At 34.6% G+C, this 15309-nt stretch overlaps 2 protein-coding genes across 4 annotated transcripts; both read left to right on the top strand.

Moving 5' to 3' along the window:
• Positions 1-361: 361 nt before the first annotated feature.
• Positions 362-3421, top strand: LOC108332214 (F-box/FBD/LRR-repeat protein At1g13570). 2 transcript variants are annotated; one of them, XM_052880955.1, is made up of 6 exons: positions 362-502; positions 614-667; positions 756-1055; positions 1170-2012; positions 2516-2671; positions 2846-3421. In XM_052880955.1, exons 3-6 carry the CDS (start codon positions 1053-1055, stop codon positions 3122-3124), a joined length of 1281 nt encoding a protein of 426 aa, XP_052736915.1. In that variant the 5' UTR covers positions 362-502; positions 614-667; positions 756-1052; the 3' UTR covers positions 3125-3421. The 2 variants fall into 2 exon arrangements, with proteins under 2 accessions (XP_052736915.1, XP_017422903.1); XM_017567414.2 differs by lacking the exon at positions 756-1055.
• A 6122-nt stretch (positions 3422-9543) lies between these two features.
• LOC108320342 (protein DETOXIFICATION 33) lies at positions 9544-12914 on the top strand. Of its 2 annotated transcripts, none has more exons than XM_052879878.1 (9): positions 9544-9940; positions 10541-10679; positions 10756-11101; positions 11190-11276; positions 11440-11496; positions 11612-11850; positions 12026-12144; positions 12432-12518; positions 12677-12914. In XM_052879878.1, the coding sequence occupies exons 1-9, from the start codon at positions 9680-9682 to the stop codon at positions 12734-12736; spliced, it is 1395 nt and encodes a 464-aa protein (XP_052735838.1). In that variant the 5' UTR covers positions 9544-9679; the 3' UTR covers positions 12737-12914. The 2 variants fall into 2 exon arrangements, with proteins under 2 accessions (XP_052735838.1, XP_017407221.1); XM_017551732.2 differs by having other exon boundaries at positions 9545-9940; positions 10484-10679.
• Positions 12915-15309: the final 2395 nt, after the last annotated feature.

Here is a 15309-nt window from a genome sequence, read left to right as displayed (position 1 = left end):
TTTGAATGTATAATTTGTAATAAAAATTTGAAAGATAATCTGAAATTTAAATTATATTTTAAATAGTACAATTCGTAATGTAAATATATATTTGTAATACAAATTTTAAAACAAAACTAAAATGTAAATTATATTTTAAATTATAAAATTCATATTATAAATTTACATTTCGAATTATAGAATATATAATACAATTTGGAAAAAAATTTAAAATAAAAATACATTCTAAGTACATAATTGTGCACTTCATAATACAATTTTGAAAGACAGCAAATTTTTTAATAAGGATAACTAAATCATTTCACTATTGGGTGCATGAAGAAAACATGGAGTTGCAGGAAGAAATTCCCCAAAAGAATGTTAAGATGGATCCTGAAATCTTGGCTTCAACCCCAATTAGGTTTGTAAGAGTATGAATGTTATCACAGTATATTCAGTATATACAATGTATCTTCATTCCAAAATGTAATCCTTGTCTCTATTCGATCACAGATTTTTCACTGTGAGTGCTTCTCAATCATCCTGATTCTGCTATCGAACCCCTTTTTCACTGTATGGTTTTTGGTACTCTGATTATTAAATTAAGGTTTTCTTCTGGTGTTGTTTGTTGCAGCATTCACTTTCAGGATTGTGTTCCTTACCTGGAATTACTTCATAGCTTGACATGGTAATTCTCAGAGAGAGTCTTCTTAATTTCGAATTGTATTTTGTTGTGTTTTGAGTGTAATTAGTGATTTCTTTGCTTGTTTGGTTAGGCATTCTTCAAGAATAATATGCTTCCTGCTTGCAATTGGATTGTTTTGCATTTTTTTTTGTTTATGGATTATGGATTGACGGACAGAATAAGTGCCAGCGATTTCAGGCTTGGCTTCCAAACTTGCTTGAGGGGTTGCTGACCATCCAATTGAGTTTGGTGGGATTTCTTGAGTTCTTAGCTGGTTTTGGGACTCATCAATATTCTTTGATGCTTGAGGGGTTGCTGGTTTTGGTTTCTTGAGTTCTTAGCTGGTTATCATGTTCTCTTTGTGCAATGTAACAACATTAGCATATTAATGGTGCTACATTTTTGCTTTTTATTTTATAGTTGTTCCTAGAACTTCTGAATTTATACGTGTGATGGTAACCCAGTCGATTGAAGTGTCCTGTTTTTATATTTGATTTGAATGTAGGGAAGAGCGCCACCTGAGTTTCCTTGCCTAACAGATATGGACCCAGACAGAATCAGTTACTTACCGGGTCATGTAATAGACCAAATTTTGTCACATTTGTCAATTAAGGAAGCAGTGAAAACAAGTGTTTTATCTAGCAAATGGAGGTACAAATGGGCCACGCTACCGAATCTTGTGTTTGATAACCAATTTGTCTCTGCGGCTGTTCAGGACCATATGATTGTAAAGAACAAGCTTTTGAGAACTGTTGATCATGTACTGCTACTTCATTCTGGGCCAATCAACAAGTTCAAACTCTCCCATCGTGATCTCCTTGGTGTGACTGATATTGATCGTTGGACGCTTCATGTATCCAGAAAGGCTGTTAAAGAGTTTGTGCTGGAAATCTGGAAAGGACAGCGGTATAAGATACACTCGTGTTTATATTGTTGTCAAAGTTTGACTCATTTAGAATTGTTTAATTGTTGGCTTAAACCTCCATCTACATTTAAAGGCTTCAAGAACTTAACGAGTCTTGATCTGCAACATGTTACCTTGGCTCAGGATGCTTTTGAAAACTTGATATCCAGCTGCCCAGTGCTTGAACGGCTGACATTGATGAACTTTGATGGTTTCACTCATCTTAATATTGATACACCGAATCTCCTGTTTTTTGACATTGGGGGTAAATTCGAAGATATTAGCTTTGAGAATACTTTCCAATTAGCTGTGGTATCAATTGGTTTGTATGTGAACTTTGAAATCAATCAAAGTAGACTTCGTGGAGGCTATAGCAATTTGCTCAAATTTTTTGTTAATCTGCCGCACCTGCAAAGGCTAGAGATTCAGAGCTATTTTTTAAAGGTACAATGCTCATAACATCACTTTTCCTAAACAATTATTCTAGTTGTGTGAATAATGTCAAATTCTTGATCATTTCAATGTTTAATTAGAATATAAAAAAGCCCAATTACTGGTTTTTCTCCCACAAACATACTATATATGCATATGAATTTGTATCCACTAACATCTTTGAGTTGTGTAAAATCTAACTTTCTATGTATATCCAGTGGCGATAAAAATATTTTAATTATCCCCTTGTAAATTGGGTGAGTACTCATGGTATCCAATCTTTTATTTGGATTTTAATTTAGAATTAAATGACTAAAATGTTATAAAAAAATATTAACGATTGAAAATTGGTTTGTAATTTTATTTTAATAGATTTATGTATTTTAATAGATTATGTGTTTATGTATCTCTAACCTCCCTAATATGTGAAATGTGCATGTCTATATTGAAATGCTCGTATTAGACACATTATACACTGATTTGTGATCCATTCATCTGTTTCTTGCTTCTGCTAGTATTTGGCAGCGGGGATTGTGCCAATAAATCTTCCAAGACCGTGCATTGATCTAAGTTATCTTTCTATACGAATAAACTTAAATGATTTGAAGGAAATCTCAGCTGCTCTTTGCCTCCTAAGAAGCTCCCCTAATCTACAAGAACTAGAAATATTGGTAAGTACTCCTTGTAAGTTGTTGTGACTGATCTTTGCCTACTGTTTTGCTGTCCCACATACTGATTCATTTTTTCAGTGAAGTTATTAAGCTCTAGAATTTTCAAATCAGATCAGTGTTGGAGATTTGGGTGTTTCTGAAATGGTTGCAATTGTGAATTGTGATGGCATGCAGGCTCGACAGGAGGAGCAGACTCTTACGATAACGCACAACTATTGTTGGGAAGATGTGTTTTTTTCTTGTCCAGAGATGCATATGAGAAATGTGAAGATAGATGGCATATCTGGAATCAAACCTGAATTGGATTTTATCAGCTTTCTACTTCTACACTGTCCTGTGTTGGAAAGGATGACTGTGATTCCTGTTTCAAACATGGGAACAGAACTGATGAAACAACTGTTGCGGTGTAGGAGAGCCTCAAGACAAGCTGAAATCATTTACCTCGACCCTTAGAGTGCCTTCAGAAACAAGTTTTACACCAATGTGGAAAGAACTCTGAAGCTAAAACTGGTAGTATTACTTTTCTTGGAAGAAGCTACTGTGTTGCATCAATGAATCTGTCATTACAGTTGAAAAGCTATTTTTTTATGCCAATGAGCACCAATATGTAAATTTGGTAAAAAGAAGCAATTATGTACATTCTCAAGCTGTAATGGCCAACATATTTGTGGCTAAAAACTTTCAGAATGAGTTTTCCAGATTCTGATCCTCTGGGATCTTATTAAATAAATAGGGAGTATGGATTTTTTTTTTGCCGTTTTAAAGAAAGTTTGTACTTTTGTTGGATTCATATGTTTAAATTAAGAGATCTTACAAGTATGAAAGATAATGGCAAAACAAAAAAAAATCAATGAAGAATATGGACTCCTTAGTCTAATCATATTTGCTTATGAACAAAAAATAAAACAGTGTTCAATAAGTTCTTAACAATTGAAATGCATCCCAAATTACATATACCAGTGTTTAAATCTTAATTTCAGTAGTATACAACATTGTCTATCACTAATAACAAAACCATATTTATAATAAATAAAATAAAATGAAATAAAAACACTAGAAAAATCAATCACAGGTTTTTTTTTAAAAAAAATCTTATGTTTCGCGCTTTTTATTGTCTTGTTCTGAATTATGTTTTTGCTATTTTTCAATTTTACCAAGTTCTCTCCAAACTAGTTTTGTGATTTATTATGTGATAAAAAAGAAAGTAATGATATTTACTATGAAGCATCCTTTTATAAAACACATTTGTATAGATGAATAAGCATAATTTATTTAAATAAGTATTAACTATATATATATATATATATATATATATATATATAAAATGTAAAAGATGATTATTAATTATTTATTTTTAATAAAGAATGTTGATCAATGATTTTAGAAACTTCAATGTAATATATATCTCTTCTCAATATCTTAAATAGACTAGACAGAGGTTATTAGTTTTACTGATATACTCGTATATATTGAAAATTTTCGATATCTTAAATTTTATATTGTTTATATGATTTTATTTGTCATTATTAGATATTGACACATAACATGCAAAATTTAGAAAACACTTCTAAATATATCTTGATTATACATACATATATATATATATATATATATATATATATATATATATATATATATTGGATATTAAAATATTGGGTAAAACAAATGAAAAATGCAATGAAATCCAACCATGGAACGTTGGACGTAGCAAATTAACTTCCTTCCGTACAAAGAGGTCATAATCAACACTCATATCTGTACATTGCTGAACTTGGAATGGAAAGAAAACATCGTAAGTAAAAAAATAAATGTAACATGATGAATATGTACAAAAATAAATAAATTATATGTTAGTTTTTTGTGTAGTTTGATTAAGTTTTTGTAGTGTGTTTTAGTCCCACATTGCTTAGTATTGTGAGATGGTGTTCTTCATTTTGTTATATAAGAAAGCTTATGTAAGGTTTACAAATGCACCAAAACAAATACTTCTTAGTGTTGTTTAAATCTCTCTTCTCTCCTTTATTGCCCTTGTTCCCAACAATTGGTATCAGAGCCCATTTCTTAGTATGCTCTGTGGTTGCAACAGTGTTTGATCTTCCACATCAGAAAAGATTTGGTCAGAGTAAATTTTCTTAGTATGCTCTGTGGTTGCAGCTGTGTCTGATCTTCCACATCAGAAAAGATTTTTTCTCTTGTTCTTGGGATCTCAGTTTAGAGAACTAGTGGGGGCATTTCTTCAAAAGCAGTAGGAGCAATGGCAATGGACGAAGGCAAGATGAAGATTGAAAAGTTCGATGGTGCGGACTTTGGCTTTTGGAAGATGCAAATAGAGGACTACCTGTATCAGAAAGGTATGCAAGAACCTCTCACAGGCAGGAAACCAGAAGCTATGAAGGAAGATGAGTGGAGCTTTCTAGACAGAAAAGCTCTCGGAGCCATCCGTTTGACGTTATCTCGTAATGTTGCTTTCAACATTGCAAAAGAAAAGACTACAGTTAGTCTTATGGCGGCCCTTTCCAGCATGTATGAAAAGCCGTCGGCCGCAAACAAAGTTCATTTGATGAGGCGGTTGTTCAACCTACGGATGACAGAAGGCACATCAACAGCGCAACATATAAACGAACTCAACACAATTACAATCCAGTTGAGTTCAGTTGGAATCAATTTCGATGAAGAAGTACGAGCTCTAATACTTCTTTCTTCCCTACCAGAAAGTTGGAATGCTACTGTCACAGCTGTGAGTAGCTCCTCAGGAAGCAACAAGTTAAAGTTTGATGATGTTCGTGACTTAGTTCTCAGTGAAGAAATCCGACGGAGAGAATCAGGTGAACCCTCAACCTCTTCAGTATTGCATACAGAGTCAAGAGGTAGAAGTTCAACCAGAGGAACTGGACGCGGCAAATCAAAGGAGAGGCAGTCCAAATCCAGAAATCATCAAAGCTCTAACAAATCGAAAACTATCGAATGTTGGAATTGTGGGAAGACTGGCCACTACAAAAATCAATGCAGGAGTGCCTCGAAGAAACAGGAGGGGAAAGATGAAGCTAATGTTGCTACGACCTCAGGAGGAGGTGATGCGCTGATATGTTCGTTGGAAAACAAGGAAGAGTCTTGGGTGTTAGACTCTGGAGCATCCTTCCATGCAACCTCACAAAAAGAACTATTCGAGAATTATGTTCCTGGAAACCTTGGTAAGGTTTACCTTGGTAATGAACAGTCATGTGAGATTGTAGGTAAAGGTGTAGTAAAGATTAAGTTAAATGGGTCTGTATGGGAATTGAAAAATGTCAGACATATTCCCGACCTGACGAAGAACTTAATCTCAGTGGGCCAGCTAGCCAGTGAAGGCTACACGACAATCTTCCACAGTGATGATTGGAAGATTTCAAAAGGTGCAATGACAATTGCTCGAGGCAAAAAGAATGGTACTCTTTACAAGACAGCAGGAGCATGTCATTTGATTGCAGTTGCAACAAATGAAAGTCCCAATCTATGGCACCAAAGACTTGGACATATGAGTGAGAAGGGGATGAAGGTCATGCACTCAAAAGGAAAACTACCAGGTCTTCAGTCAGTAAAAATTGACATGTGTGAAGACTGTATACTTGGAAAGCAGAAGAGAGTGAGCTTTCAGACAAGTAGAAGAACCCCAAAGAAAGAAAGGCTTGAGCTCATCCACTCCGATGTTTGGGGACCAACGACTGTCCCATCCGTTGGTGGGAAGCAATACTTCGTGACTTTTATCGATGATCACTCTAGAAAGGTATGGGTTTACTTTCTGAAACACAAGTCTGAAGTATTTGAAGCTTTCAAAATTTGGAAAGCTATGGTGGAGAATGAGACAGGATTGAAGATTAAGAAGCTCAGATCCGACAATGGTGGTGAGTATGTAGACACCAGATTCAAGAAGTTTTGCTATGAGCACGGAATCAGAATGGAGAGAACCGTGCCAGGTACGCCTCAACACAATGGTGTAGCTGAGCGTATGAATCGAACGTTGACTGAAAGAGCCAGAAGCATGCGTGTACAGTCAGGCTTACCAAAACAGTTTTGGGCAGAAGCAGTCAACACAGCAGCTTACTTGATCAATCGAAGTCCATCGGTACCATTGGAGCACAAGATACCGGAAGAGGTATGGAGCGGAAAAGAGGTAAAACTCTCACATCTTAGAGTTTTCGGCTGTGTAGCATATGTGCATATTAGCGATCAAGTTAGAAACAAACTTGATCCAAAATCAAAGAAGTGTACTTTTCTTGGTTATGGTGAAGATGAGTTTGGCTACCGCATATGGGATGATGAAAACAAAAAGATGACCCGCAGCAGAGATGTAATCTTCAATGAAAAAGTAATGTACAAGGACATGCATAATACTGACACCAGAAATTCAGAAACGAGTGAACCAGTTTATGCAGAGGTGGAAGATATCCCAGAAAGTCCTATATTGAGGAGTCCTCAGCCAGAGGAATCAAATGAAGAAAACAATGAGCAATTAGAACTTCCTACTCCAACTCCTGTATTGAGAAGATCCTCTCGGCCCCATGTGCCTAACAGGAGATACATAGACTACTTGTTACTCACTGATGGAGGGGAGCCTGAAGATTATGTGGAAGCTTGTCAAACCACGGATGCCAACAAGTGGGAGCTTGCTATGAAAGACGAGATTAAGTCTTTGATCTCAAATCAGACATGGGAACTAGTTGAGTTACCTATGGGAAAGAAAGCACTTCACAACAAATGGGTGTATCGAGTGAAAGAAGACCATGATGGTTCCAAGCGATACAAGGCCCGACTGGTTGTCAAAGGATTTCAGCAGAAAGAAGGAGTTGACTACACTGAAATCTTTGCTCCAGTTGTCAAGCTCAATACTATCAGGACTGTGCTAAGTATTGTGGCTAGTGAGGAGCTCTACCTAGAGCAATTAGATGTGAAGACTGCATTTCTTCATGGAGATCTAGATGAGGAGATTTACATGCACCAACCTGAAGGCTTTTCAGAAGGAAAGAAGAAAAATATGGTGTGCAAATTGAAGAAGAGCCTGTATGGCCTGAAACAAGCTCCAAGACAGTGGTATAGAAAGTTTGAAAGCTTCATGCACAAGGAAGGTTTCCAGAAGTGCAATGCTGATCATTGTTGTTTCTTCAAAAGGTACAAGTCCAACTATGTCATTTTGCTACTTTATGTTGATGACATGTTAGTAGCAGGATCAGATATAACAGACATCAGAAATTTGAAGATGCAATTGTCAAAAGAATTTGACATGAAGGACTTAGGCCCAGCAAAGAAGATTCTTGGAATGCAAATCACGAGAGATAAGCAAAAAGGAGTCTTGCAGTTATCTCAGGCAGAGTACATCAACCGTGTTTTGCAGAGATTTAACATGGACAAGGCCAAACCAGTCAGTACTCCTTTGGCCAGTCATTTTCGTCTATCCAAGGATCAGTCTCCTCAGACAAAAGAAGAAGAAGAGATTATGGCTAAGATTCCGTATGCTTCAGCCATTGGAAGTCTGATGTACGCGATGGTATGCACAAGGCCAGACATTGGCTATGCAGTGGGAGTTGTAAGCAGGTTTATGTCAAATCCAGGTAAAGCTCACTGGGAAGCTGTGAAATGGATTTTGCGATATCTACGAAAAACTAAGGAGAAGTGTTTGTGCTTTAGTAAAGGTGAACTAAAAGTACAAGGTTACGTAGATGCAGACTTTGCTGGAGAAATTGATTATCGAAGAAGTACCACTGGCTACATATTTACTGTTGGAACTACAGCTGTTAGTTGGATGTCACAAATACAAAAGATCGTTGCTCTATCCACTACAGAGGCTGAATATGTAGCAGTAACAGAAGCTAGCAAAGAATTGATATGGCTTCAAGGATTGTTGACAGAGTTGGGATTCATCCAGGAAAAGACTGTTTTGCACAGTGATAGTCAAAGTGCAATACATCTGGCTAAGAATTCAACTTTTCACTCCAGAACGAAGCATATTGATCTTCGTTATCACTTCATCAGATCTCTGCTTGAGGATGAAGTACTAACGTTGAGGAAGATACTGGGAAGTAAGAACCCAGCGGATATGTTGACAAAGGTTGTCACAACAGAAAAATTGAGGCTTTGCAGTACCTCAATTGGCCTTCAAGAATAACTGATGATGAAGGCAATTACACTATGTGTTAATCAAACTCCAAGTGGGAGAATTGTTAGTTTTTTGTGTAGTTTGATTAAGTTTTTGTAGTGTGTTTTAGTCCCACATTGCTTAGTATTGTGAGATGGTGTTCTTCATTTTGTTATATAAGAAAGCTTATGTAAGGTTTACAAATGCACCAAAACAAATACTTCTTAGTGTTGTTTAAATCTCTCTTCTCTCCTTTATTGCCCTTGTTCCCAACATTATATGTCATAATTAAATTTTTGTTGGTTGCAAATTCTTGATATTTTTATCATCATATAAACATTCATATACATGAATAATGTTAAAAACATTTTTTTACAAAGTATTTGTTTTCTGTTTACAATACTTAATTAGATAACGAATCTTCGCAAATTCAAAAAAATTACATATATCATATTCTAGAATCTTCTTCTTCGGTATGAATTTCAGTCTCATAATTACAAAATTTCTACTTATATTTCTTACTAATAGAAAAAAGAAAGATAATAAATACCACATGTTAAAAAAATAAGAAAGAACGAGAGAAGTCGGTGAAGGAAAAAGATAGACAAAATTAGAATACATTAATTTGGTAACATATTCTATTTTCATCATATTGACGTAACTTGGTATTATCGAAATGAAATTTATACAAAGGTTTATCATGATATTAACTGCAGTTGGTAAAACCTCCACATCTCTGCACTTGCCATTCCCATTCTCTCAGTTCCAACTTCAACACTCCCCAACACTCTATAAAAGTTAAACCAAAGTTTGTCTGATATTCAAACGCCACCAGAAATTCTGAGTTTTCTGAGTGAAAGCAATATCAGTGACAGAAGAAGTGGCTCAAGAAACCAAACATGTCAATGGACACTCCCTTGCTACAGAACACTGAGAATCCTGACACTGCTGAGGAAAAGACACTCAAGTTTGCTGTTAAGAGTTTTGCTTTTGAATCAAAGAAGCTATGGAGACTAGCAGGCCCCGCTATCCTCACCTGTATATGTCAGTACTCGCTCGGTGCACTCACTCAAACTTTTGCAGGCCATGTTGATGATCTTGCTCTTGCAGCAGTTTCTGTAGAAAACTGCGTCGTTGCAGGTCTTGCTTTTGGAGTCATGGTACCCTCAAACTACCTTTGTCTTCCATTTCATGCCTTCTCCTTTTCGATTTTCTTCAACTGTTTGCCATAATGTCACGTTAGAAACTTGTTTGGTTTTCTGGGGAGCACTGTCTGCATAATTTGTCTGGTTTTCTTGGGAGAACTGTCTGCATAATTTGCTCGGTTTTCTCGGTGGCACTGTCTGCATAATTTGTGAATATTATAAGTAATGATAATGTAATAAAGTTGAATGAATTACACTTTTTACAAAATAAATAAATATCTGTAACATATAATTATTTTATTTATATGCATATGAATAAAAATATGTTTGTACGTAAGGAGTGCTATATTTTCGCAAAGTATTACTTAGCACGACTTCATTCACTAAAAGCTCAAACTGAATATAGGCTTCAGTGGTGTGGCGGGGAGAGGTTTCACGTCATGATCACAAACTTTTCTTTTTGAAACTGTTTCAAAAGTGATATTCACGTGTGAATAGCTATAAAATACAATGAAAAATGTAGAAAATTGATGTTTATGTTATTGTTGTTGGGATAAGTTGGGAATGGGAAGTGCCTTGGAGACTCTGTGTGGGCAAACTTTTGGTGCAGGGCAGATGAGGATGTTGGGAGTGTACATGCAAAGATCATGGGTCATCTTGTTCACCACTGCACTTCTTATGTTACCTATTTATATTTGGTCATCCCCAATTTTAGTGCTGCTTGGAGAAACATCTCAGATCTCACATGCTGCAGGTTACAACTCACTTTCACATTTCTCTTCAGAACACTCACTTCAAATATTATTAACACGTCTACTTTGTTTTGGCAGGAAAATTTGCTCTGTGGATGATACCCCAGTTATTTGCATATGCTATAAACTTTCCAATCCAAAAGTTTTTGCAGGCACAGGGGAAAGTGCTAGTCATATTATGGGTATCAGTGGGGGTTTTGGTGCTGCACATAGTTTTTAGCTGGCTTCTTATGTTGAAGCTAGGGTGGGGTTTGATTGGAGCAGCTATCACTCTTAACACATCATGGTGGTTGATTGTGATTGCACAACTGCTCTACATTCTCATCACAAAGTCAGATGGAGCATGGACTGGATTCACATGGCTAGCATTTGTGGACTTGTTTGGTTTTGTCAAGCTTTCTCTTGCTTCAGCTGTTATGCTATGGTATTTTCACTAGCCTGCTTAATTTTCTGCATTGAAGTTGATTATGTATGGTGCAAAACTTGAACTTCTGAAATGAATATTGTGGCAGCTTGGAGTTCTGGTATATGATGATACTGGTGGTGATAACAGGGCGTTTGAAAAATCCTCTGATACCTGTTGATGCCATATCTATCTGGTGAATAATTTTCTAATCCTCCAAAGTCTCTTTGTGTTGCATAAGTTGAAAATACAATAGCTTAAAAATGTTTAGACCCTTTGTTTCAACATAAAAACATAGTGCTTTTAGTGCTTCTTGAGAGATTAAAATCCAGTACAAATACTTGTTTTGATGTTTGCAGTATGAACATTAATGGCTGGGATGCCATGATTGCAATTGGGTTCAATGCTGCTATAAGGTATGTTGATAACACTAATAAAGAAAAAACTTTTTACTTATGTTATTTTAGACTTTTCTACTGACTAGTGAGTGAATAATAACATTCTAAATGACTTATTTTAATTGATGGACAGTGTGAGAGTATCAAATGAACTTGGTGCTGGTGATTTCAAGGCTGCAAGGTTTTCAGTGTGGGTGGTTTCAATGACATCAGTGGCCATAGGTTTTGTGGTCATGGTCGTAGTGCTATCAACAAAGGATTTGTTTCCCTACTTGTTTACCACCAGCTCTGCAGTTGCCCATGAAACAACTAGGCTTGCTACTTTGCTCGGTGTCACTGCAATTCTAAACAGCCTTCAACCAGTCCTATCTGGTTAGTCACTCCCACAAGCTATGAAACTCTCAAATTTCATCATCCAATCAAGGATTACACATCCTTTTTTTCACAAGTTAATGCAAGTTTTAAGGCATAAAATTTGTAAAGTACATGCTGTTGTTATATGTGTGTGCTAAATCTCATAACTTTTTCCGTGATAAAACTTCATTAGGTGTTGCTGTTGGAGCTGGTTGGCAATCTCTTGTAGCATACATCAACATTGGGTGCTATTATGTATTTGGATTACCAGCAGGAATAATCTTGGGATTTACTCTTAATTTTGGAGTAGTGGTGATTTACCATCCTTACATTCTCTTCACATTATGTTATTTTTGAGTTTAGATTCTCACCATGTTATTTTTTATAAGCTTCTGGTACTGTCTCTTTGGAGGGACAATATGAAAAAATGTCTCTATAGAGATATAGTATGAAAAACTTAATCTAAAATGTACATCATGAACCTTAATTGTTTGTTTGTGTCATGGTTTTGCAATTTTTTGTTTTGACATAAGTTCTGCAATTTATTGTCATAGTAATATTAGTTTTGATATTACTCTTCATGTTTGTGTGTAATGCAGGGTATTTGGTCAGGGATGATTGCAGGCATAGTTTTGCAGACCATAATCCTTATAGTAATCACTTCAATAACCAATTGGAAAAAAGAGGTTAGTGCATTCCACATTTATTATTCTCCCTCTCTTTAATTTAATCTTGCAAGAGTTTAAGGTTTAAAGTTAAATGTTCCAATTGCAATAAAAAATCTTCTCTTCTGTTCAAATTTGTTGGTAATCTTATATTTTCAAATTTTATATGGATTTCACAGGCTGAAGAAGCAGAGGGTCGTGTGAGAAAGTGGGGAGGATCAATTGCATATGATCAATGATTTTGTTTTTTGTTTTTCTTCATGGCAGTGGAGAATTAGACTTAGAGTCCATGGAATTGTACCAATAATGAAGAACTTCATATTTTAGGCATGTATTTCAGTGAGATTTTACAAATATTGTTTTAGATTATAGTCCATTTTTTTAGTTTTTGCTAATAAAAAATGTACTTCTGCCTAATTCCTTTTAAATTTTTTATACATATTTATTTTAAATTTTCAGGAGAACCAGAAGCTAGCAAAATCTAAAATTTAATTTAACTCACAACTTATTGGAAATAAATTGTCATATAATCATTTTTAAAACTTGTAAGATAACCACTAACTTATTTTTCATCAAGAAACATATTTTGGAATCTATAAAAAATATAAAGTTCATTTTATTTAAAATGATTTTAGATACCCCTGTAAATAAAAAATAAAAAATCATCAATACCCTTTAGATTATGCACCAAAATAGATCAATAATAAATGAACAATTAAACCTTTTAATTAAAAGATTAATTTTCAATATCCCTATAAAGCTGCAGAAGTGTATATGATCTGAAACATATTAGGTTTTCTCTTTTTATATGGGGATGAAAAGAAATAAACAGAAAAAAAATCGTACAAAAGGAAACCATAACACCATTTTAACTTTTGTTAAGTTACTTATATAATTTCAATATTTTTAATTTAGTCTCTTAATTTCAATGAAATTAATTTAATAACCTTAATATATATATATATATATATATATATATATATATATATATATATATATATATATATATATAACCAAATTTGTTTAAATTCTATGTATGCATACATAAAATCAAATATAGAACATAAAATACATAAAAGTGATTAACTTTCATTAAATTAAACATTTCTTACACTGTAAAACACACATATGAGCAATATGTTTAGGAAAAACCTTGGGTAGAAGTCCTTTAGTAAGAAAATATGTTATTATGGAGTTTGTCCCTAAATGTTTTATGAAAATTTATTTATTTTGTATCATTTTTTTAAAAACACGAAACTTGATCCCTAAGGTTGTGTTCGCATGAACCGAATTTACTATTCATGCGAATTACAGAGCGAGGAATTGAAGGTAGCGTGGTGTTCGTATGAGAGGATTGGCGAGGAAAAGCGAAGACGGATTTGCGGGATTCATCCAGTTTTGGTCACCCGCGGAAGTGAGAAGATTTGCACTGATTTTAAGTGAAATGTCGTGTGTGCCCTGGGCCTTTTTATTAAATTCCAGATAAGTGAATCCTATGCAGATGAAAACCGATTCCAAGCACATATTGTTGGTTTTGATTTACAGGGTTGTAGAGGAGAAGGAAGAAGGATGTTGTGCGTGCTGATGGAATGCAGCAGGTGGTTGTTGAAGATGAAGAAAGTGGATCCTCGTGTTTGAGAAGATGATGAACAATGCCAGATGCAGGCGTAACCGGTTACAGCTTTGGCTTTGCGGTTACAGCGTTGTGAAAGAATGTGTGCATTTCTGTAATCGGTTACGTAAATTGGTAACCGATTACATACCTTCCTTCGTATGCTTGTTTTGGTTAATCATTGGTTTGATTTTAAAAATCACAAAATGGCTTAGATCCTTTGATGTGACTTGGTCTTGTTGAAATGGAGAGTGTAATAAATTATTTCCTGACTCTGTTCTTTTTGTTTCCGTCATTTCTGGAATCCTTTTAACACTTTCAAATTTTGAACTAAACTTTCGTTTCTGCAAATTTGTCACCACCACGGACGGAGGTAGCGTCTCTCCTCCTTCTCTCTCTATTGCTGCATTTGGTTCCATTTCTTTTCTGCAACCTCGTTTTTTATTTTTTCTTTTGGGTTCTTTGGATTCTTCCATCTAATACTTCTTTCAAAGTATAGTTTTGAAGGAAAATAAAAATTTTATTTTTACCTAGAAATGGAAAAATTATGCTGGAAAATAGAGCTAAATTGGATATTAAACAACTACACGATTAATGTTAATCATTCTCACATGCGTGACAAATAAATTGATATCACTTCGTACTAAATTATATTACAATTTAATTCTACAATTTAAAATACATTCATTTTACTACAATTTAATTTTTATAATTTTTAAACATTAATTTTAACAATTTTTCATAATTTTCTTTTTCTTTATAAACATTTTTACAATTAAATATAACATTACAAAATAACATTTTATAATACTTTTATAAATAGGGGCAATTTGGTAATCTTTATTTTCTACCAATTAAATAAATTTTTAAAATCTATCACATCAATCAAATCCTACACTAATTCTCACAAACTTTACTTCCAAATCCACTCTCAATTAACCACAAATCCACTCAAAAAAACAACAAAAAAATTACCCTCAAATCCACTCAAATCCATTCAAATCATCTCTCCCAAATCATCTCCCCCAAATACCTCCAAAAGAACACACCCTAAGAGTTTGTCCCTATTGTTATTATAATATAATATAGTCGATTTATTGTCATAATATAAATTAAATGGTCTTTCAATTCCTTCTATAATACATAGTTTTATAATAACTGAAGCTCAAAGAGTTTTCTTGGCACTTGGCTAAGAAATCA

The sequence above is a fragment of the Vigna angularis genome, chromosome 7, assembly GCF_016808095.1.
Source record: "Vigna angularis cultivar LongXiaoDou No.4 chromosome 7, ASM1680809v1, whole genome shotgun sequence".
NCBI lineage: Eukaryota > Viridiplantae > Streptophyta > Magnoliopsida > Fabales > Fabaceae > Vigna > Vigna angularis.
The sequence above is the reverse complement of the archived record's forward strand: the minus strand, read 5'-3'. Positions and strand labels throughout refer to the sequence as shown.

Excerpts from the sequence above, each read along its gene's own strand:
- LOC108320342 (XM_017551732.2), top strand. The coding sequence starts at position 9,680 with ATGTCAATGGACACTCCCTTGCTACAGAACACTGAGAATCCTGACACT. Across the intron at positions 11,102-11,189 it reads GCTTCAGCTGTTATGCTATG|CTTGGAGTTCTGGTATATGA; the intron begins GTATTTTCACTA and ends ATATTGTGGCAG. Across the intron at positions 11,497-11,611 it reads GGGTTCAATGCTGCTATAAG|TGTGAGAGTATCAAATGAAC; the intron begins GTATGTTGATAA and ends ATTGATGGACAG.
- LOC108332214 (XM_017567414.2), top strand. Across the intron at positions 2,013-2,515 it reads TTCAGAGCTATTTTTTAAAG|TATTTGGCAGCGGGGATTGT; the intron begins GTACAATGCTCA and ends TGCTTCTGCTAG. Across the intron at positions 2,672-2,845 it reads TACAAGAACTAGAAATATTG|GCTCGACAGGAGGAGCAGAC; the intron begins GTAAGTACTCCT and ends GATGGCATGCAG.